Source organism: Heteronotia binoei, chromosome 12, assembly GCF_032191835.1.
Source record: "Heteronotia binoei isolate CCM8104 ecotype False Entrance Well chromosome 12, APGP_CSIRO_Hbin_v1, whole genome shotgun sequence".
NCBI lineage: Eukaryota > Metazoa > Chordata > Lepidosauria > Squamata > Gekkonidae > Heteronotia > Heteronotia binoei.
In genome coordinates this window covers 61,749,817-61,774,011 of record NC_083234.1, presented here as the reverse complement: position 1 = coordinate 61,774,011, position 24,195 = coordinate 61,749,817, and the positions used below count along the sequence as shown (strand labels likewise).

The window sequence follows — 24,195 nt, the reverse complement described above, 5'->3', positions numbered from 1 at the left end:
ATTTTTTTCTAAATAAACAAACAGGTTAAGACGAGTGATGTCCCTGAGGAGCATGTAATTCTTGGCATCCTGTGAGGAGCAACATGATCTGCCAAGAATGTCAGAATGCTTTATTGGCCCTTGCTTATCATGGAACTCTTTGGAAGCAATTTACCCATCATTCCATGGGTTATCTAACCCCAACCACCCAACTGCCATGTGAAGGCAGCCACTTTAACCTCTTTCTTGAGAGATGAGAAAATCAGAAAACTACCTCCACTCACCCTTCATGACACTACCCCCCTCCCCTAGCCTGGCTTTCACATTTTGAGACATTAAACAGATGTAAGAAGAAAACAGTTCAAATATTTTTAAGAGATCAAAATGTGAGAGAATGAGAAATCCCCTCACAGCAGGCCAGACTGAAATTAAAAGAATAAAAAATAAACAGGAGAATTAAACATTCCCTTCACAGACAGCCAGGCTCAGTGTACTACTTAAGAAAAGGCAACAATATGAACTCTTCTCACAGCTGGCCAAACTAGACCTAAAATAGAATGAACATTAGAAGCCTGGTAACAGCCAGTCAGCCACAGTTTAGAAAAGGCGGGAAATCTGTAAGGTCACTCAGGGCCAGCACTGCCTTGCTTGAATTCAAATAATTAAAGCAAAAGGTTCAACCCAGTCAGTGTGCCAAGTGTTCTTATTGGTTGGCTGCCAAACCAGAATCAGAAGCCATGGTTTTAAATGAGTTTGCCAAGTACAGCTTGCATGATGTCCAAATTCACTAACCACAGTTACAGACAGGAGTGCTGAAAGAAAAGCAATTCACACTAGGGTTTTTTTTTTCAGTTCATAGGTCAGGATCTTAGTCACTTTGTTATACCTGCTCATTTCTTTGCTAAATTCCCATCTACATGCCTATGTATACACAAGTAATAAAAAAACAGAGTCTAGTGGCACCTTAAAAACCAACTAATTTACACCAGCAAAAGCTTCTGTTTCATCAGGTGTATGATTAGCTGCCAGTTAAGAGTTACCTTTGGTTCTGATAAAATGGATTTTGGCCCACAAATATTTACACTACAGTAAATACATTAAGTCTGTAAGGTGCCACAAGACTCTTTGTTGGTTTTGTTGCAACAGAAACACAGCTGCTCCTCAGAAGTTTATCATTATACGGTCATACTTTTTTTGGAACATAAAGATGATACTCCTCTTCCACATAACTGAGTAACCTCCCTACAACCCCAAGCTGGGTATCTCTAGCCACCAAAAATCCCTAACCACATAGCTCAAACAAATAAATCATGCTGTTCTGAGAATGGAGTAGCAAGTCTTTGTCTCTCTACTCCATGGGGAGGCTATATTTGCCACCAAAGCAGCCAATGACATTCATGACTTCTCTAACATTTCTCCCCAACATCTACCAAAACAGACACCACAGAAAACAGACTCATAATTCAGACAAAGTCAGCCATACGGTACAGCAACTGATAAAACGGAGTCTTGCCGTAAATAAATAAATAAGCAAGTAAAGAATTAAAAAGTTTGACTTCACAAACCATTATCCAGAATTTCAAGAAAAACAATTCCATGAGAGGCTGTTACAGTCACCACTCCTTCAAGAAACATAAGTGCAAAATATCCGAACACAAACATCCTAAAAAACTGCATACACATGAAGTCCTGAAGTACTTACTTATCAATAACCTAGATTTTCTTGAGTAGTCAGTGAAAGGAAGGACCACAAATGAACCTATTTGTGAGGTTCCTATTTTCTCCCAATACCCCCATTATAAAAACTAAACATGGTTGCATACAATTCACCTTACCCTGTTTAAACCAAATCAAGTAACTTTGCTTGGATATACTCCTCAAAACAATATAAATATACAAACCACAGGTGGTACTAAAATAGGGTTGCGAGGTCTGTGTTGGAAAATACCTGGAGACTTTGGGGGTGGATCTGGGAGAGGGAGGGGTTTGGGGAGGAAGGGGCCTCAGCAGGGTACAGTGCCATAGAATCCACCCTTCAAAGCAGCCATTTTCTCCAGGGGAACTGATCTCTGCCAGGTGATCAGTTGTGAAAGTGGGAGATCTCCAGGCCCCCACCTGGAGGCTGGCAACTCTAATTTCACCCCCAAGGTCAAAAGCTACAATTCATGGCCCATCGACTCTGGAAATACGGCATTGACTTTAACAGGACTAGTCTAGAATAATTAAGTTGTAGAGGAACGGCTTGAAAACTTATTTTTATTTCCTTCTCTCTTTCTAACACATACACACACAATTGACTGTTACTTACAAGCATGTGATTTAAAGCTCCTAGCATCTTGTTCACTTGGCTTTGGTGCCCTCTGCGAAGTGTTCTGGATTAATCTATTAAATATCAGCAATGTCCCTCAATTAATACATGCTTCAGTTATTTACTCATTGTCAACATGTTAAAAATAAGAAATAGTATGCATTTCATACAAACTCAAAGTGTTATGTGTGCCTTCTGTGAAATATCTGATATATTGAATAGCTCTTATAGGTTGAATATTTCCTGTACCTTTCAAGAATAGAGCCAGTTACAATCAGAGACAAAACAGAAGCAGTACATTAAAAATCACAGAGTAGTACATTTCAAGATGGCCATACAGTTCATGGTTCTCCAGAAGTAGTCCTCAGTTCTCTCTTTGGTGGTGATTTAATGAAAGTTCTTTAATTTATTTGCTATCTTCAGCAAATAAATGGAAAACCAAGCTATAAATTAAATAACTGTAATTTATTTATTGTTGCTACATTTATACCTCTTGTTTTCTCCCAACTTTACCTTAGACGGAACAAATCCCCCAGGAGCTAAAATATACTAAAAATCTAATAAACTCTTTAATTGCTTCATTTATTCACATATTTAATTAAAGCATTTATACTCTGCCTATTTATCCATATGGTCTGATCCTGCAAACTGTACCAATAGTCAAACTTGTGCCTCCAAGTTTACAATTACAGAGGCACCAAATAAAACCTGGATTATCTAGTACCATTCTTTCAAAGTAATTGGTTTCTTGAGATCTCCGATATTTAACCCACCCAGTCTGAAATGTTTATGACAAAGAATATTATTTCAAGGGTTGCTTGCTAGATGATGACCACCCAGTTGCTTGCTAGATGACAACCACCCAGTTTTCAGCCACATAAGGCAGGGCTATAGGAAGGAGGTGCATTTGGGGAGATTGTCCATCCTCTCTTTTACTCCACCAGAAAAGCTTGTAGAATCCAACCAACATTTAATAGTACTACCTTAAAATTTGAATTACAAATCCCCTTCCCCATTTTGGTGCACCCCATGATGGAGTCTCCTCTAAGCAAACATTTACTGCTGATGTCATGGAGAGATTTGACTCACAAAGTCTTTGGCAAGGGTGGCACAACTCAAATCCAAATTATGAGATGCCGTCAATGAAGTTCACAGTCTCCACCTTGTGCCTGGATATGATCCTCTCTATAATTAACTTAGTACCTATGCCACAAGTTGCTTGCATCTGTTCTCACACAGGAGACAAACTGAAATGTGAGAGGTTCAAATACCAGAATTGGTGAAATCAACAATACTAACCAGCAGAAACCACAAACTGCAAGTTTCAACTGATTCCAACGACCAGAGTAGTACAGTTGGTTACAGTGCTGCTGTCCTTGAGGCTAGGGAGATCCAGAGTCAAATCCCTGCTCATCCATGAAGCCTTCAGGTCCAATCGCTCTAAGTTCAACCTAGCCTCACAAGGTTGTTGTGAGGATAAATGAGTGTGTAGACAGAATTCATGCAAAAAACAGGAGGATGAAACCCCTCCCCCAGCATGCATGCCAAAGAGTGGCACCCTAAGGCATTTTGCTCAGCACACATGGCCAGTTCTCTACCCTACCAACAAAACCGTCACAGCTGCTGCCAGCACCAGAAGGTGATGGTATGGAAGAAGGCAACAGGGATAGCTTATGCCCTGTCAACACCTCCTAGACCCATGCTGCTACCAGCTGGGTCGGAATTCTGCTCCCAAGGTACAGACAGCACCAATCAAGCTCGAAAGTGCAGAGCAAGCATCTGACTAGCCAACTACAATTCTCTTCTTCCCCTTTTGTTTCGCCCCCCCCCCCCATTTTTGCACTCAAGTCAAAAAGGCTGTCTACCCCCCCTGTGGTAAACTATCTTGAGCTCTAGGGATAAGGAGTGTGATTAAAAAAAAATTAAATAATAAAAGGAAGATTGGGGGAGAGGCACAGGAAAAGATACCTATTTAGCTAAAGGCTGGGAGAAACCTGTCCTCTGGAAGCATCTGTCCAGATGGGAGCCTAAGGTATGATGCTTGCGACAGGTTGAGGCTAGTTATATTAAGGGAGGAGGTTATGAGTTGACTGTTCAAAGCCTAGCTGCCAGCTAGAACACAGTTTTGGCTTTAAAAAAAAAAGGGAATAATTACAGAAGAGAACAAGTCTACAGTTTGCACTGACTACCAAATGCCAATTAAAGTACAATCTACACCAGAAGCCAATGTGATTTATCTTCCAAGAATCCAAATCCAAAATGTATCAGAAACATACAAAAACCATGCTGATTACATCATCCAATGAGGCAGAGATGCCCTTATTTCAGTTCCGCCGATTGGTCTGGTCCTGGTTTGCCTTGCAATTGCTTAACATACTTAAGTCCCACTTCTGCACCACACTTGGTAACCAAGAGTCCCGTTGGACAGTTTTTTCCTTTCCCATTTTAGTCTACATGAAGTAGAATATGCCACTTACCTGACTATAATCCTAGTCTAGCCAAGCCACTCTCAGTCTGGTAGCCTCTTTCCTCTGCATTGGCTCCAGCCCCATCAATGTGCCACCTACAAAATTTCATTCCTTTACTGCATGTTGACTAGTCATATGCTTACAAAATCAGACTTTAAAATTCCCTGCATTAATGCTTCAATCCATTTTCTCTTTTCCTTCATCGCAGCACAAATTGCGGCTGGCCTAAAAATATCACAATCGCAATAAAAATTTTAAAGGAATTAATCGAACATCTTATATTCCCATTTGCTTGGTCCCCAAGTGATTTGCTTGGCTCAGCTAGCTTGCTAGCCACCCTGTTCACTCTCTACACATTTTGCCCAACCAATGGGAGACCACCATACCATATTTTTCTAAACAGGGGGTTACAGTTGCAATATGTTGAACTAAGCAGGAGTCAAGTTGCACCTTTAAGACCAACCAATTAAGACCAATGGTCTTAAAGGTGCAACTTGACTCCTGCTTTGTTCAACTGCTTCAGACCAACACAGCTGCCTGCTTGCATCTATCAATATGTTGAACTGTGCGTAAGAACAGAATCAGCCCAATCCATGAACGGAAAAAGGTCACTTGCCTGATCCAATTTAATTCAAAGGGCCAAATCCTGGTTATATTAACATGACATAGCTTGATCACTGCCAGAGAAATAATACGAAATACAGTCTTAGGTATGAAAACATTGTACACCTGTGCCGAAAGTCACCTAGGCACTTTAAAAAAATGATGCTGGGCACATAAACTTAGCTTTAATATTTTAATCAAACACTGTAATATATAACACCCAATGTAGCAAAACTGTGAAAAACACGAACTATGACATTGACTCATCTCACCTTAGCCACAAACTCATACTAGCCTCAGTCAAGTCAGTAATATTCCAATCCCATAGACATGATATGGACTTGACAATACTGGCATACCACATCAACCTGCTGAAAGGCTTACTGAGCTAATAATGCAAGTAAATCCCACAGAAGCCCGCGGGGGCCCTGATCAGGCGGAAAGGAAGCATAAAATCTTGTAAAATAAATAAATAAAATGTGTTGGGGGGCAGGGGAATCAAATCTGTGTTTTTACGTTTTAAGACTTCTTGGTCTTAAGAATGTGATTCTTACTTCAGATGCAGACCCAAATTTGAATCCTGAAGAAGCCCATGCCTGGGGGAATAGGGCAGAGACTTTCCACACAAGCAGGGTCACCGTTAGGGTTACCAGATGTCCTCGGTTTTGGTATCCATTCTCTTTTGGCCTTTAAAAAAAACCTGATGAAAATGTCTTTTGGGGGGGTTAGAAAGTTATGAATATTCATATTAGTGGCATTACAGTTTAAATAGTAGGGATATTTATTTATATTAATTTTAGTTGATTTATATTCTGTCCTCCCCGCAAGTGGGCTCAGGGCGGATTACAACATATAAAATAACATAGGTAAAAAATAAGTATATTAAACGGTTAAAATAAGATTTAAAACAGACAGTCGTCGGCTAGGAAAACACAGAGACCAGTGCTGCTGAGCACAAAATTCTCAGAACTGGCCCATGCAGAGAAAGGCTGTGGTAGGGAGGACAAGTTGCATGGATGCCCATTGCTTCAACCCAAAGGCCTGGTGCAACAACTCCATTTTGCAGGCCCTGCACAATGGTGAAAGGTCCAGCAGGACCCTGATCTCAAGGGGAAAGATGTTCCACCAGGCTGGGGCCAGGGTCGGGGATAACCAGTAGGTGTTGAACTGGCTGAGTGTAAGGCTCTTTGGGGCATGTATGGGGAGAGGCAGTTCTTCAGATATGTTGGTCTCAGGTCATGCAAGGCTTTAAAGGTTAGTACCAACACCATGAATTGGATCTGGTGCTCAATTGGTAGCTAGTGTGATCGGCGAAGCACCGGCTGAATGCAAGCCCGCACAGGCAATGCAAGTCAGCAGATGCGCTGCTGCATTCTGCACCAGCTGGAGTTTCCGGATCAGTCTCAAGGGCAAGCCTGTGTAGAGCTAGTTACAGTAGTCAAGTCTGGAAGTGGCCATTGCGTGGGTCATTGTAACTAGGTCCTGGGGGGAGACATAGGGTACCAGCTGTCTGATCTTCTGAAGGTGGTAGAAGGCAGATCTGGCAACCATGGGCCTCCATAGAAAGCGAGGCATCCAGGATCACACCTAAGCTTGTCACCTCCTGGACTGACGCAAGTGTTGCACCATCCAGGGGTGAAAGCCTGATATCTGATCCAGTCTCACAATGACCCAGGTACAGCACCCTTGGATTTAGCTTCAGCCAACTCTGCTGTCCAACAACAGACAGAGCTAGGTGTCGTTTGCATATTGGTGACACCCCAGCCCAAACCTCCAGGCTAGCTGTGCAAGGGAGCACATATAGATGTTGAACAACATTGGTGAGAGGATTGCCTCCTGCGGCACACAACATTCAAGTGGGTGACATGGGGAGGTCTGCCCACCAAGCACCACCCTCTGTCCCCACCCCTGGAGAAAGGAGGAAATCCACTGTAAGGCAATCCCCCGAACCCCTATGGCGGTGAGGCAGCTGGTCATGAAGTCGTGGTCAAACATGTCAAACACTGCTGTCAGATGTAGAAGTAACAGCAGCGCTGACCCACCTTGGTCCAGAAGCTGCCAGAGGTCATCTGTGAGGGCGATTAGCACGGCCTCTGTCCCCTGTCCAAAGCAGAAGCCAGACTGGAATGGATCGAGGATGGAATGTAATATAATAACTGAGATTTGTCATCATCAGTTATTGTTTGAAGCAGTCAGTTGGGAAATATGTCCTTTTTCTTGCTTTATGAAATATGGTGAACCTAGTCACTGTGGCAAGGAGCACCACACTCTGCATGCAGAAGATCCTAGGTACAATCTTTATTTGAAAAAAAAAAGATTTGTGGAAGCAGGGCTGAAAAAGACTTTGATCTGGTGCTCTGGAAAACTGCTGCCAACCAGAAGACAATACTGCCTAGATAGACCAATGGTGTGACTCAATAGAAAGCAACTGAGTAGCATTGAAGAACATGCTAGTGGCAAAGAATTATTTGAAAAACTGACACTAGATTCTACCAATCTGATTCACCACCTAGAAATCCGAAATATTTTTTCCTAGCCCTGCAAGACTGGAGGAAAGACTATAATAACTATTAACTGTTCTCTGACTCTAGCAATATTGTCATCTTTGTACTTCCATGAACATTAAAGGCTTTTTTTGTTGTCACAAAGGGTGTGTTCACACTACACTAAATAATGTGTTTTGCAACTGGATTTTTACTGTGTAAGAATAGCAAAAATCCAGTTGCAAAATGCATTATTTAGTGGAATGTGAACACACTCCAAGGCAATGTCCATCACCATATAACTGCACGTAGTATTATGCAGTACATGTTCATGGGGGGGGGGGGGGAGTCCATTCTCAAAATGAAAGGCCAGGACACACAAGCCAAGCAAATCTACTTTCAGAACAGCTGCAACGGAAATTGACTGCACTGAATACAATCTAACCGAAGTCAAAGACTTTTAAATCCCACAATTTAATCTGCTCAAATTTTCTTCTACTGAGGTCCAAGAAACTTAAAGAATGGTTTAACTTTGGCTCAGTCATGTCCCAGGCTTTGCAAAAACGCCATAATGCCACTTTCACCACTGCAGAACCACAGCAACGGAGTCTGGGATGCACTATCTGAGTCTCATATTGGAAGGGGAAAAACAGTCAAAAAGGCATCCTTCTTGAGTACAAAATTTGTCCCATGTGGCATATTTAGAGCTGTGCTTTTTAATCTCTAGAGACACTTGGAATTATGACTATCATGGCTAACTGCAACTGTGCATTCAAGGAAGTTGGCAGACACAGTTTTCTCAAAAGATCTGGCATCTAGATTAGATATCTTCTCCAGCGCTTCTCAGTGTTCTATAAATGGGAATGTTTAAGAGGGACCAAAAGGGATTCCTCATGGTAGCAATCAAAATCCACTGGGAAAAGGATGCACCATCATCCAGAGCCTGCTGATTTACCCTCTAGCTATTTTGCTCCACTCTCAAGAGTACTTCATAGTGTCATCTGGCAAAACCTGATCTGGATACTGTGCTCCTGTGTGAATTCTTTCCAAACAACTCAAGATTAGAAAAAGTAAAAGAAACAAACTGCTCTGCAAGCCTGATCTCATCAGATTTTGGAAACTAAGCAGGGTTGACTGTGGTTAGTACTCAGACAGGAGACTTCCTTGAAATACCCAGTCGGAAAGACAGGGACAGATTCTATTCAGTCACCTCTCTGAATATCCCCCTAGCCCCCAGTAAAGGTCAGTCACCAGAGATCAACATGACTTCCAGGTGGAAACACACCCACAAATATACAAAAAATACCAAATAATAATAAAAGCAGAAACCAAACAGCAGACACATTTGCCTCAACAATATGATGAAACTTGCTGGTTTTTTTCTTCTGTTACCCACTGAGGTCCTGGTGCACACTCACATGAAGGTACATGAGGGGACAAAATGGACCGTGCCATTTTAGCACAAAGAGGATCACTGCAACATTCCCCTATGTTAAAACAACACCCCTGAAACAGAAAACCAGCACAGCAAAACGTTAGACTGTTTCTCTGTGCAGCAAGAGTTTTCTGTCTGCAAGCAGTTTATGCAAAGGAACATTCAAAGCTGGACTCCGTTGGTGGACTTCCATGTTGGCTTGGAAAATTAATGGTTTTAAGCATTTGTAAAACATTCTATGAGGAAAAAAGAAAAAAAATCCTATCTATAAATAAGGAGTAACCTATTTGGACAGTTAATAATTATATTAGCTTTCAGTGCAAGCAGTATCTCACACAACTAGGCACCAGGCCAACTGTGGTAATTCCTCCTGTAACACCTCCAAGAAGGCTTGCTTAATTGCCTGGGCCTGGTAGGGAATTCCCCAGACCTAATCTCCCACCCTCAAGAAACTGAACAGCAGGAGAAATAATGGCCTCCACACAAAAGATCTAGAAATCTGCCTTAGTTTTACCATATTATACTAGAAGAAATTCCTAGAGGGTCATCCAGTCAACCTCCCCCAAAACTCCCAGCATTTGCTAGTGTTGGGAGCCCTATATGGGAGAAAGAGAGGACAGCACTGGTGGACAATCTGTCTCTCTCTTTTTAAAAAATTTGGTTGTGCTTATCCTTCCAAAGGATTAAACAAAAAATAAATTCCACCTAGTAAGATTTTTTAAAAAGATTACCCCTGTTGGTTTACATCAAACAACAATCTGAGTTTCTGGTTGCGAACAATAGATTCACTTACTAGTTAATGCTGGAGATGGCATAATCGTAAGAACTAAATACCTATTGGGGTGGAGGCAACAACATGGGGAAGCTTTGGAGTTTTTGTCTTGCTTGTGGATCTTCCAGGGATTTCTAGTTAGCTGCTGTGGGGGGACAAGTAGGGCTGCCAATCTCCAGCGGAGCCTGGAGATCTCCCGCTTTTACAACTGATCTCCAGCTGGCAGAGACCAGCTCCCCTGGAAAAAACGGCTGCTTTGAAGGGTGGACACTACGGCACTGTACCCTGCTGAGGCCCCTCCCCAATCTCGCCTTCTCCCAGATCGAACCTCCAAAGTCTCCAGTTATTTTCCAACACTGACCTGACAACCCAAGGAACAAGAGGCTGGGGCAGATAAGCCTTTGATCCTATCCAGCATGAGAGCAGATGAGCCTCAGTCCTGGGACTGATTTAGTTCACCAAAGCATCAAGGTGCTTAGTTGTGTATATCATGCTGATAGGTGATGGCATAGTGAAACAACAGAATACACCCCACACACGAATCCATCAGAAACTGCAATTTGGGCTTGTCCGTTGGCAAATTCAGCTGCAGTGTTGATTTAAATAATTAAATAGTCCCTTTTAGGTCTTTCAAAAACTCTTCTTCTGTGGTGTAGTGAAGGCATCTATGTCTGCCTTACTTATCTTCCCTTATGTACACACCCTGTTTTCCCTACATCATCCTGTCACATTATATGGTAAACATATTTATTTATTTATTTATCTGGGATTTATATCCCGCCCTTCCCACCGAGTGGCTCCGGGCGGCTTACAACATATATAAAACTAACATAAGAATATAAAATTACACTTTAAAATTAACATTTCATAATATATAATTAAAATCAAACATTTGTTATAACTATACATCATTAAAACATATGAAACTGCCATACTGACTCATACCCATGGGTCTGCCAAACTCAGGATTGTCTACTCTGACTGGCAGAAGTTATTTTTCTAGAAGCAGAGATGCAACATATCTGGGGGTTTTCTTTTTGGGGGGAAGAAATTGAAATAAATGCAACACCCTTATTATCACAGCTATACTGCTTTAACATAAAACGTACTATTTATAACCTAGTCAACATATAAAAGTGCACCATTTGGCGTATTTATTAAAGTTTTAAGTATACATGTATTAGGTTTCTACAAGCAAAATTCCATGTAGTAAAAAGACCTGCAAACTGCCGCACCCTATGCTATCCTAGTATATATCTTAGTTTTTGTCATCTAAGAGATATAAAAACTGTATATGTTTGTAGTACAGAAGTATAGTATTTGGACAGAAACTTTATATTATTTGATCATAACACAGCTATCTAGATATAAAGTTAAACTTTATAAAGGGACTGTTTAATTATTTAAATAAACACTGCAGCTGAATTTGCAAACAAACACTCAACAGTATTATATATATCAAAGCATATGAATCGTAGTCAGAACAAAAATAGTTAAATGTATACAATAAATAGATGCTTGAAAATATGTTGCCTATGCTTACAATATGCGCAGATATAATTCTCGCCGTGGTAAAATCAGTGGATACTTAAACCAGAACGTAGAGCCATGAACAGAGACAATAGATTTTTCTACAAACTAGAGAAAAACCCCAGGTTTGCCAAAAAATCTGGAAAAACTACATAGGGGGTAATAGTAGAATCAGTACCTGTACCTTTAAGAAATGAACTTTTCTGTCACAACTGCTAAGCAACCATAATACTGCTAGTTCACCTTGGTTTCTGTCAGGGAGTGGGGGCAGAGCTGTTTTGGCCTTTGACTCATGACTCATCCAGGCCCAGCTGGCAGCTGCAAATCAGATACCCCATGATAGCCAATGTTATGTAGTGGTTAGAACTTCAGATAACAATCAAAGTTCGAATCCTCATTCTACCATGGAAGCTCATTAGGTGACCTTGGCCAATCACTCACCCTCAGCCTAATCAACCATATAGCAGTGTTGTGAAAGTAGCAGCAGAAGAGAATGATGCAAGCTGCTTTAGGTCCCCATTGTGGAGAAAGGCATGATATAAATGAATAACAAAAATAGCTGAAGATGGGAGGGAGATAACAGGTGGGTTGATTGGGTGGGACGGAGATTAGGAAGCAGAGAAAGGTGAGGTTATAGGGAGTGTCAAAAGGAGCCAAAGGGGAAAGAGAGTATAGGGAGAGAGATCCTGGGGAAAGTGGAGTTTCCCCATTGCAGGTTTCCTATTATGCCAGTGGGCCTGGCCCGGCCCGGCATGCTAGCACCATGCAACTTGGTCAAAGAGACAATTGAAGATGAGGGGCAGATAAAGGTTGTCTGTCTGCTGGGTGGAAGGAGAGAATGAAGTAGGAATTGGGGAACTGGAACTTCTAGGAAAGGAAAAGAGGAAACAGTAGGAGAGAAGGGAATGAGATGCCCCCAGCAATTCCTTGCAGATCCCCTGCTTGTCATTAGCAAACACTGCAGATTTTTATATAAGAAAATCTTTGTACTACACATTCTAAATAAGTAAAAAAAAAACCTTTTAAAAAGCATGCCGTTAATTCCAAAAGAGAAAAATTTAACAGAAGGAATTTTTAGCACTCCAAAATTTTCAACAGAAAATGAAGTCCTCGGGAAAAAAATGTTTAATTTTTTTAAAGCTACTAGTTATAAGCATCTTATTTTATCTGCACTTGATTTGTAAATTGTCATTTCTAGACACTGTTGACCTTTCTTTGGTTCCATAACCTCTAGACAGGACTACTGCAAAGTGCTCTCCGAGGGACTGGGCCTGGAAATTTCAAGTAGTACAAAACCTATTTATTAGTTAAAATATATGGATCCTGTTGGGGATATTCATAGCTGATGTTGATGGCTTAGGGATGACAGCTTCACAAACGCTTCTAATAAAGAGCCTGAATGAATTGGATTTCCTAAGTACTAATAGGAGATCAAACAGCCCTGTGGTGCAGAGTGGTAACGCTACAGTACCGCAGTCAGAGCCCCCTGCTCACAACCTGAGTTCGATCCCAGAGGAAGCTGGTTCAGGCAGCCAACCCAAGGTTGACGAAGTCTTCCATCCTTCCAAGGTTGGTAAAATGAGTACCCAGCTTGCTGGGGGAAAAGTGTAGATGACTGGGGAAGGCAACGGCAAACCACCCCGTAAAAAGTCTGCCGTGAAAACGTGAAAGCAACGTCACCCCAGAGTCAAAAATGACTGGTGCTTGCACAGGGGACTACCTTTACCTTTCAGTAGGAGATCCCATAGAGTATGTTCTCCGTTATACTTGAGTTCTTCCCTGTCAAACTCTTCGCCATTATATTTTGAGTTTTTGACAGTACTCAAATATAGAAGACTATTTACATTGGCATGACTGACTGCTGTTCCTTTGGAAGAAATTACATCAGGGGAGAATTCCCTTTGCAGAGAGGCTTCGTAACTGCACAACAGTAAAGACTGGCACTCTAGAACTTTGTTTCTTTGAATGTGCCCTGCTTATTTCCATCAGACGGAACAGGATCTCCCCTTTTATATATATGGCAATGTTACCTTCTTCACAAAGGGTTGGTAAATTAGTGGCCAGAACAGAAAAACTACCCTGGCAGTAGTAACGTATTTGTTCTATTGTTATTAAACATAAAAATAAGATAATTAGTTGATTTTAATAATTCTGGCCTATCAGTGTGAGCTGTTCAAAACCATTGGCCTATAAGAATGGCTTTTCACAAATCACAATTTAAAACATGCAGAATAAACACACCAAATAATCTCACTCCTCACTCCAGAAGATACGTGCAGTCTGTACCCCACTAAAAACTCTGGCAAATAAAATGGCCTTGCAGCACTTTCTAAAAATTTCTAGAGATGGGACCCTCCCTAACCTGAGGCCAATCACTTTGTTAGGGTGCTTTGATGCAATGCATGTTACACCAACTTAAAAGCAACTGCACTAGTTACCGGTTTGCTTCCACCTGAACTTCATAGTGCTACCTTTGACCTTAAAAGCCCTTCACAATATGGAACCTACCTATCTTCAGGATTGCCTCTCTTTGTTAATTGCAATTCTTGCAGTTATTTCAGTTTCAGTCCTTCCCCTGGCACAGTCTGTCTGTCTGTTCCCAGATTTTTACAATTGCTGCCCTAGCACGGTGCTACAGAACAGTCTTCTGGAGATGGTATGCAAGGATGGACTTTCACAAAACCTGCCAAACTGTCCTTTTCCAAAGGGTCTTTTAATAAGAAATGATATCCCAAGTCAGTCCAGAACTATATTTTGGCAGGCACTGTTAAAAGGAGAAAAAAATATATTTTCTTTCTTCCCATTGAATTTGGAAGTAAGCTTTGATGGGAACAAATATTGTTAGTCTTTAGGATGCTGATTGACTTTTGTTTCGGACAAAGAACGTACCAACCACTGCTGTTGTATGATGGTTTTAACTTTGTTCCTTGATCCATGTTCATGATTGTAAACCACTTTGGACTAACAGGAAACAGTGTCTCTAAAGGTTTTTAAATACATAACGCTTTTGTAACAATTCAGTTATTTGGTCGCTGAGAGTTTTGATTTTGCCTGTAAGTGGGAGGCTACTTCAGAAGTCAATTTGGCTGACAATGCAGCATCCGCACAGGCTATTCTTCAGAACAGAGCGGAAGGAAGAGCAAGGTCCCTCTCAGTGGCCAGTTTCCATTAACTGGCATTTATGAGTCACTTTCCATTTTTCTTTTGAAAAAGAAAAAAAAAATAGCCCTCTCCTTTATTAGCCATCTGAACAATTATTATTAATATCAATTAATGATAGTTTTAGCGATACTAAAAACAGGCTAATATTATCATTAGCAATGGCTAATAAAGCGCATATAATAAAGTAGACAAATAACAATAATACATAGGCCTGCAATCAGAAATACAATGGACGCAGCTTCTGCACGGATCCCACATTGCAACTACAGTAGCCCGTCCAATGCTGAGGGGGAAAAAACGACTCTTCCAGCTCCCATTAACTACATATTCAGGCCCCGCACCCAGGACAGCTCATATCTGCCACTGGGCCCCGTGCCCTGAATGAAGCATAAATGTGGATGCATAGATTTCGTTTATTTCCTCTCTTTGATTTGCCCCGCCTTTCTCCTCCGCCCCGGACCGAGCATGGCGAAGTGCCAACTGGGCTTGGAAAGGAGCCACGCCGACCCGGGACTCTGCATAATCACCACTTCTTATGCTGCCCTGAAACCTGCATGCTTCTCTTATCCTACACCTCTTCCCAGCCTCGAGAGTGTTCGTTATGCAGGGTTCCGGGTTCCCTCCGTCCTCTATTTCCATCGCCACCCAACCCCCGTACGCACACAATGGCAACGGCCCACGCAGGTTTGGCCTTAGAGGAACCGGGCTGAACCATAATATAGCGGGGGGGAGCAGATCTAGAGAGCAGAAGCGAGTCGTGTGCAAAGCTTCGATTAGACCGCGTTTGGTTTCGGGAGATACCATTCGAGGCCCAAGCCCGCCCTTCCCCTCATTTCTCTCCCACCCCCGCCTAGGGGGGGAGGTGGACGCCGCCGGCGCTAGTACTCACCTCGGCATCCACTGTGGCCATGGCCGAAGCAGCCCCGGAGCATAGCCCCGCCCCTTTCGGAGACTTCCCTCGCTCTCTGCGCGCGCGCCCCTCCCCCACCCACCTTCATTCATTCGCGAGGGAGGGAGACACCCGCCTCCTCCCGAGAGGAGTTGCGCGTGCGCTCCCCCGACCCGCGATAATGGCGTCTCCCTTAATGGCCGTCATGGCGGCGCCCATGAGCCTCTCTTGCCGTACAGTGATATTTTGCGCGTGGTGACAGGAATGCACATGGCCACGGGGGGGGGGGAGGGGGGAAGGGAACGGAGTTGGCCAAAGCTGGCTGGAGGGGAGATAAAACATCGGCTCCATGGTTCCTTGCACGAATCATGCAACTTTGTCAGGGTCATGGAAGAATGCAGCCCATTGACTGAATTTTAATCCGTATAAAGAAGTGAATGACCGATCTCAGTTTCTGCCTTCTTTAGTAATAACTGGTTTCCATCAGGTTTATAGATTATGTAAAATAGTGTCTGCATGATTTCTCGTAGGGCAATTGGAGTCAACTGAGTCGGGCAAGGAAACGATGCAAATAAAATGAAGCCGGTCAAGAACAGATTTATATTGAGGCATGGGCTTTCATGGGCCAGCAGCCTTGTGAAGAGATGCATGCTGACGTCAGCCTCAATCATCACAGGGCCTTATTTTTGCGTTGTATTTTTATCCCGCTTTTCACTCCCATAGTGGCTTGCAGGATCTGAACTCCAATGCAAATCGCAACAAAAGCAAAGTACAAAGTGTTCTCGGGAAAGGGAATTCTCACCTGGAGCTGGACCCAGGATCATGGTGGACAGTTGCTGCCACACTGCTTCATGCCTTTGATCTGATGTCATTGGTGGCTCTTGGAACAATCACTGTAAAGCCCACTGCTGCCACAACAGGAAGAGCAGTCGTTGCCGAGGGAGGCCAAAAGGGCCAGCAAATCAAGAGATAGGTGTGTCACGTGACAAGGAGAACTCATAAGAATCCAATCAGAATCTGGCAAGGACCAGATACATAGCGTGAAGTGATCTTTGGCTCAGAGATTCCGCTGCAATAAACTTGATTCGTCTTTAAGATGCTGTTGGAGCTTCGTTTTGTTTCAACAGACCTACAGGGCTACACCTTCAGAATGAATAAACACGCAAAGAAAGAGAATTGCTTTTTGAAGTCAGTTATTTCCAGTCTCTCTGGAGCCCAAATCCGATAGGGTGAAACCTGCCAAACTTCCAGCTTCATGTCTGCATTTCCTTTTCAATGAACAATATTTCACTATTCCAGCCCCAATCTTAAACACACAAGTCATTCTTCCTTATTATTTCTTGGATCTGTTATTCTGTATTTAAATAAAAAATCTTTAAATTCCTGGATTCTCTGCTGTAGATTTCAGGCTGAACTTAAATGTTGATTTCACCCAACAAAGTTACATGAAACTTCAACCAATGAAACACCTATCAATTTCTTGGATGGTTTTATTTAAAAAAAGATACCATCTGGCTGCTTCTGCTGCAATTCTTACATCACTTTATCTACCTATGGGAGGGAGGGAGGAGGTTTGGCTGAAAGACAGTGCCTTCCCAAGGGGACACTCTGTGATCTAGCTGAGCAGGGAATCCTGCACTCTAGCTAGTAAAATAGCAAGCCTGGAACTAATAATTCTATATATTTTTTACTGCCATAAAGACTTTTTTGGAAAAAAAGTTCCCTAGTGAGAATTAAGTGAAGGAAATAATAACACCATCTGGCAGCCAGATTATTAGCACCAGTCTCCTTGGTCTCTGTAAAGTGCCATGCACGTGGATAGCATTGATTGCTTGATATTGATGCTATTCAATACAATAACTAGGAAAAATATAGACTCATTTCAATTAGGGTCAAAGTTCATGTTTTATTGAATATCTATGACAGGATCCCTAAAGAACTGTCCAGTGGCACCTTTCAGAGCAATGAAATTTAATCCATCTTGACCTACTTCATAAGAACATAGGAGAAGCCATGTTGGATCAGGCCAATGGCCCATCCAATCCAACACTCTGTGTCACACAGTGGCCAAAATATATATATATATATATATATATATATATATATATATATAAACACACACACACATTGTGGCTAATAGCCACTAATGGACCTCTGCTCCATATTTTTATCTAACCCCCTCTTGAAGCTGGCTATGCTTGTAGCCTCCACCACCTCCTGTGGCAGTGAATTCCACATGTTAATCACCCTTTGGGTGAAGAAGTACTTCCTTTTATCCATTTTAACCCGACTGCTCAGCAATTTCATCGAATGCCGAGTTCTTGTATTGTGAGAAAGGGAGAAAAGTACTTCTTTCTCTACTTTCTCCATCCCATGCATAATCCTGTCAACCTCTATCATGTCACCCCGCAGTGGACGTTTTTACAAGCTAAAGAGCCCCAAGCGTTTTAACCTTTCTTCATAGGGAAAGTGTTCCAACCCTTTAATCATTCTAGTTGCCCTTAATCATTCATGTATCTGAGGAAGCGTGCATGCATACAAAAGCTCACACCCAGAATTAAACTTTGTTAAAGGTGTCACTGGACTCAAACTTTGTCCTTTTCCTTCACACCAACACAGCTACCCACCAGAATCCCTAAATGCACAGTCTAGCCTTGAAAAGCAGGGTTAGGAAGGAAATGGCCAATTCTTTTCCTTGCATCATTTTTCCTAATGGACACCTCCTGCGCACACACACACAAACTAATACAGCCCTGCTAAGAGAAAAAGAAAAAGACACTCTGATATTTTCCCATCTGGTCCAATTTCAGCCTGGGGAGGACACAGCTTCATTCTGGGACACAATGTGCAGGAAAAGTTAAAAAAAAAAAAAAAACCAACCAACCAACCTAGAGCCAGGGTGGCCAAACTGTGGCTCAGGAGCCACATGTGGTTCTTTCACACATGTTATGTGGCTCTCAAAGCCCCATCTCCCTGTTGGCCAGCTTGGAGAAGGCATTTCTCTCTTTAAATCATTTTGCCAAGCCAGCTGGCGGCTTGGAGAATACATTTGAAGTTGCTTTCTTTCCACCTCTCCCTCCTTCCTCTCCATTTATTTACCTACCCACCTATCTACCTTCCTTCCTGTCTTGCAGCTCTCAAACATCTGGCGTTTATTCTATGTGGCTCTAACGTTAAACTTTGTAGGGCAACAGCCAGTTCAACACATTTGATTTTCAATCTACCCCTTTCTACCACCTCCTTATAGTTTTTTTTTATTAAAATTTGGATGCTTACCCTCAACTTCCCATCTAAAATTCAGGGAGAAATGATCACTTTACAGTGTTACAGCAAATGTACGTCTTAAATTTTTGGTTGGTAGATCAAGGCAGTTCAACACCACAATCCCTGATTTACATACCGCAGGAACCAACCGAGTATGCTACTTTTGAGGGTGTTACCTCACATCCAGTGACATTTGATACTCTGCACCAGAGAACCGGATGGTGAATCTTTTGATGTGTGTGGAAAGTTTTCAGACTATCCGGACATTTTTTATATAATATTTAGTAACCTCACTACCCCCGCCCTGAGCCTGCTTTGGTGGGGAGGGTGGGATAAAAATCTAATAAATCAAACCACACCACACATCATATAAGAATGCAACACCTGGCTCTCTATTTTTTATCCCTGGATGTGAGTCTCTGTACATTGTATAGTGACCACTGAGGAAGACCCCTAGGGGCCAAACGCATACAGTCCTTGTGCTGATTGTAAATCCATCAAATGTATATGAGTAACTATATATGGTTTACGTATTTTATGCAGTCTGACATTCAGGCAATGTTAAAAAATTCATTTGTGGAATGTAATTTTATATTAAATGTTATACATTTTATGAATGGTGTATAGACAGCTTTCAAGTCCTTTCCCCCCCTTTCTCCTTTGTATTAACTCATTCTTCAACAAAAAGGGGCTTATCTTGAAGCAGCAATCAGATAAGTGACTGAGGAAAAAATACACCAGCCTTTCACTCTTTTTTTTTTTTTAAAAAATTCAAACTGGATTTCTGCTGAAACTTATACTCCAGGTAGCACTTGACTGTCTTCTCAAGTTCACCTCATGATACACTAGAGATTGCCACTTTTCCACTGTTCAGATCTGGGTTGAGTTTTTCCCCTTCCCCCTTTTCTTTGTTCTTTGCCAACCCTGAGTCTCCAATAGATAGACCCTTGGACTTAATGATGATGAACTACTTTTCAGCCTCCCCCCTCAGTATGCACATAAAAGCAGTAGAGTTGCCAGCTTGACTTCGGGAAATATCTAGAGATTTTGGAGGTAGAACCTGGGGAGGAGAGAAACCTCACCAGAGTATAATACCATAGACTCCACCCTCCAAAGCAGCCATTTTCTCCAGTGGAGCTGAAGAACAATTCTAATGACAGGAGACGTGCTGGTGCGGACTGGAGGTTGGCAACTCTAGAAAAAGCAGAAAGAAATTGGATTTATATCATTTGCATATTAGACCACACACTTGACATCACAGGAAGTGACATCACCTGTTCAGTAGGTTATTTTTCACATATTGGCACAAAACAGTAGTGCCATCAGCTGCATTTCAGGCCCATGAGAGACCTTATTTTGCGCGCCCCCCCCCAAAAAAAAAACAGCCAGAGAGGGAGAGAGCCATGTGCAGCATAGTGGGCAGCGGCAAGCCGAGCTTCTCCTGGGAGGGGGCACTCATGAGTGGCTCCGTGTCTCACACTCTCTTTGCAAGCCCGCTGGAGGCAGCAGAGAGGATGGAGTGCATGGGGCCCTTTTTTTGAGTCTCTGCACCCCCAGAAGTCTTTTTTTGAGCCAGAACCCTGGCCAAGCCAGCCGAAACTTCATTCCTCTGCATTCCTGCTTTAAAAAAAAACCCTGCCTCAAAGAATCAAAAACCCACAGAACTATTTTATAAACTGCCAATGCCTTGAAATGTATTTAAAGATGCATTGTGTTTTCAGAACTTCTTATGATTCATACCAGTGACTATTTTGGATGTATGATGGCAAAAATAAAACTAGTCAGCTTGCAAAATGTTAACCTGGTCTAAAAATGAATTTTAAGATGTCGGTCCTTCATAGCTTTGGAGTTGGAGCAGAAAACTTTGAGGCTGCCATGTCATGATGCAGCAAAACAACCAGCAGACTTTGGGACAATATGGATAACTGCAGGGCTTTTTTGGTACAAAAAGCCCAGGAGGGACTCGTTTGCATATTAGGCCACACCCCCTGATGCCACCATTGTTTTGTGCAGGGCTTTTTAATAGAAAAGGCCCAGCAGGAATTTATTTGCATATTAGGCCACACTCCTGACACCAAGCCAGCCGGAACTGTGTTCCGGTGTGTTCCTCCTCAAAAGAAGCCCTGGATAACTGACTGAAATACCTCCAGTTCATCTTCTTCTTCCCTTCTGTAATTTGCAGTGTGCAGTGAAATCTAACCAAACAGATGAAAGCATAAGGAGAGAGCATTGCCTGCTGGGAAATGAGAAGTGTTGAGTTTGCACATACTCAGTACCACTGAGGTAGACAAGTGAACATATGAAACTACCTCACATTGTGCTAAATTGGTATCCCCAATGTGATGCCTACAGGTGCCATGGCACCCGCTGACACTTTTCTTGGTGCCTCCCAAGCAATGTTCCCTCTAAGCTGCAGAGTCTTGTGAGCAAAAATTCTACTTTCTGAGCTACTGGCATTAAAGCTGTGAGCTCCTGCATAAATTAATGTGCTCTGGGGCCATCTTTCCTAAGCTAAGACAAAAATGTGTGAGCTGGAGGCTTAAAAATCTGTGAGCTAGCTCACACTAACTCAGCTTAGAGGGAACACTGGGTGGATCGTAGCAGAGCATCTGATTCACCACTGTAAATCTGATGGGCTGTGCAGATTTTTAAAAAATGTTTCAGGAGCAAGGTATCGCCGCAATGTTGGTATTATTCTCTCATACACTTCTCTTTTCCATTGTATTTTTAAAAATTACTCATCTTGTACGCTGCAACTGGGCTACGTTTGTGTGTGTGTGTCTGCCATTTGCAGCCACCATTTTGTGGTTGGCTTCGCCTCCCATTGAAGCCACTTTGTTATTGTGCCCACCCTGTCTCATAATTTCAAGTATATCCACAGTCTCAAAAAAGTTCTATTTCAGTAGTCTACTCTGACGGCAGTAGTTCTCCCAGCCTAAAACTGATAATAACCCTTTTTGCACCTGCAACTTAGGAGCTTGTTTTAACTGGAGATACCTGAGGCTAGGGGTTGCCAATCCCCAGGTGGGGGCAGGGGATCCCAGGGTTTGGAGGCCCTCTGCCCACTTCAGAGTCATTAGAAAGGGGGGTGGGGGAGGGAAATGTCTGCTGGGCACTCCATTATTCTCTATGGAGACTGATTCCCATAGGGTATAATGGAGAATTGATCTGGGGCTTGGGGGGGACTGTTTTTGAGGTAGAAGCACCAATTTTTCAGCATAGCATTCAATGCCTCTCCTCAAAAGTCCTTTTAAGTTTCAAAAAGATTGGACCAGGGGTCCAATTCTATGAGCCCCAGAAGAAGGTGCCCCTATCCTTCATCATTTCCAGTGAAGGGAAGGCATTTAAAAAGTGTGTGGTCCCTTTAAATGCAATGGCTAGAACTTCCTTTGGCGTTCAATTATGCTTGTCACCACCTTGCTCCTGGCTCCAACCCCAAAGTCGCCAGATATTTCTTGAATTGTGCCTGGCAACCCTACCTGGGGCTGAGCCTGGCAGTATTTGCACGAAATATAGGTGTTCTACCTCCTCTATTAGGTGTTCAGGGCCTTCTTTATGGCGCCTGTGGAAGATCGCTTTGGAGCCTCTACACAGAACCCCAGGCAAACCTAGGCCTCCTGCACCAAACAGGGGAGTAGAGCCCCTCTTTACTGGCGTGAAGGGAAGCTTAGCATTAACTGGTTTCTGGAAACAACTCCAGTCTTGCAGAGCTGCTATAGTTTTCTTTCGAAGAGCTTATCTATTTTCGAAGAGCTTCTCATTGTTCATTTTGAATGCCCAGTAAGTAAATAATTCATTCTAGACTTCTCATGTGTGAGTGCCAAAAGTCATCGTCTGCGGAGGGCGCCAAAGATCCTAGGCTTGCCCTGCCTCCACACGACAGCTGCTTTGTGCAACACCTACAACGTGTGAGGTCTGTGCACCAGCGTTTTCTTCTTTTTTATCACACCACCTGAAAGTACATTGCATACAACAGCTTAAGAGTCACGGACATAGTCTATATCTCCAACACCAATTGTTCAAAAAGTGCTTTCATGTATGGTCTTCCCTTCCCCCTCCCCTCTGTTCCTCACTCTTTGGCAAAGAGAGGTTATATTTATTAAATGGGAAAAGGTGCAGAACAAAATGCAACCAAAATGGCTTATAGGATTTAGCACCTCCCTACGAAAAAATGGCTAAAGAAATGATGGTCTTTTGGGTTGGGGGGAGGCATCTAAAGGTCTATAGCAGGGGTGGCCAACCTGTAGCTCAGGAGCCACATGTGGCTCTTTCACACACATGGTGCAGCTCTCAAAGCCCTTACCAGCCCAGTGGCCAGTTTGGAGGTGTCTCTTTAAATCACTTCTCCAAGCCAAGCCAGCTAGAAGCTTGAAGAATGCATTTAAAATTAATGTTGCTTTCTTTTCACCTCTCTCTGTGTCCTTCCTTCCTTCCTTCCTTCCTTCCTTCCTTCCTTCCTTCCTTCCTTCCTTCCTTCCTTCCTTCCTTCCTTCCTTCCTGTCTTGTGTCTCTCAAACATCTGATGTTTATTCTTTGAGGCTTTTATGTTAAGCAACTTTGGCCACCGCTGGTCTAGAGGCATGATCAGAATTCATAAAATTATGCATGATATGGAAAAACTTCACATGTGTTCTCCCTCTCTCCCATAATACTAGCGTGTATGGAGGCGGTTGTTATCCAGTGAAATCAATAGGCAGGAGATTCAGGACAGAGTGGGGGAAAGCATTTCTTTTTACTATCTTTAATTAGTTTTTGAAACTCACTGCCACTTGATGGCCAGTAGCTTAGATGGCATTAAAAGGGAACTAGAACCACGTATAGAAGATTGGGGCTATAAACCAGAATGGCTAAAGGAACTGTCATACTTAGTGGCAAGCAGACCTTTGAACTGCAGTTAGGAGGGGAGGGTATCAAAAGGACAAAATCATGTCCTGCTTGTGGATCTTGGATTCATCCAATTGAAACCGGATGCTGGGTTAGATGGACTTTTGACTTGACCTGGCAGGACTTTCTTAGATCCTTTTAACCAAAGCATAACCCAAATCGTTCGGATACAATTCAAATACAAAATCAATCATAAGAGGGGAGACACGTATACCAGCAGCATCCCAAGCATTCATTTCTAATATAAATCTCCCCGATTAATGAATGGTTCTAGAATAGCAAGTTAATTTGCACAGGACTAATGTTAAATACCTCGCCAAAAACCCTAGAGCCACAACAAACCTTTGCAAATGTTGAAAGCAACTTTATGTTCTGCAAATCCCCTCCTGCCTCCCCCCACTCTTGTTCCCCCCCCCTT

The 24,195-nt window shown here is 42.6% G+C and overlaps 1 protein-coding gene across 10 annotated transcripts in view; it reads right to left on the bottom strand.

The window, feature by feature from the left end:
• Window positions 1–15,733, bottom strand: part of EHMT1 (euchromatic histone lysine methyltransferase 1) — a 149,999-nt gene extending 134,266 nt beyond the window's left edge. For 3 of the 10 annotated variants that reach the window (XM_060251566.1, XM_060251571.1, XM_060251573.1), the window contains exons 1-3: window positions 15,630–15,644; window positions 4,765–4,850; window positions 2,288–2,361 (exon numbers count right to left, since the gene is read on the bottom strand). In XM_060251566.1, the coding sequence (XP_060107549.1) occupies window positions 2,288–2,314 (27 nt within the window). In that variant the 5' untranslated portion in view covers window positions 2,315–2,361; window positions 4,765–4,850; window positions 15,630–15,644. Of the gene's footprint in view, window positions 1–2,287; window positions 2,362–4,764; window positions 4,851–15,629 lie in introns of all 10 variants that reach the window. The other 7 variants (XM_060251561.1, XM_060251563.1, XM_060251574.1 and 4 more) reach the window with 6 other exon arrangements.
• Window positions 15,734–24,195: the final 8,462 nt, after the last annotated feature.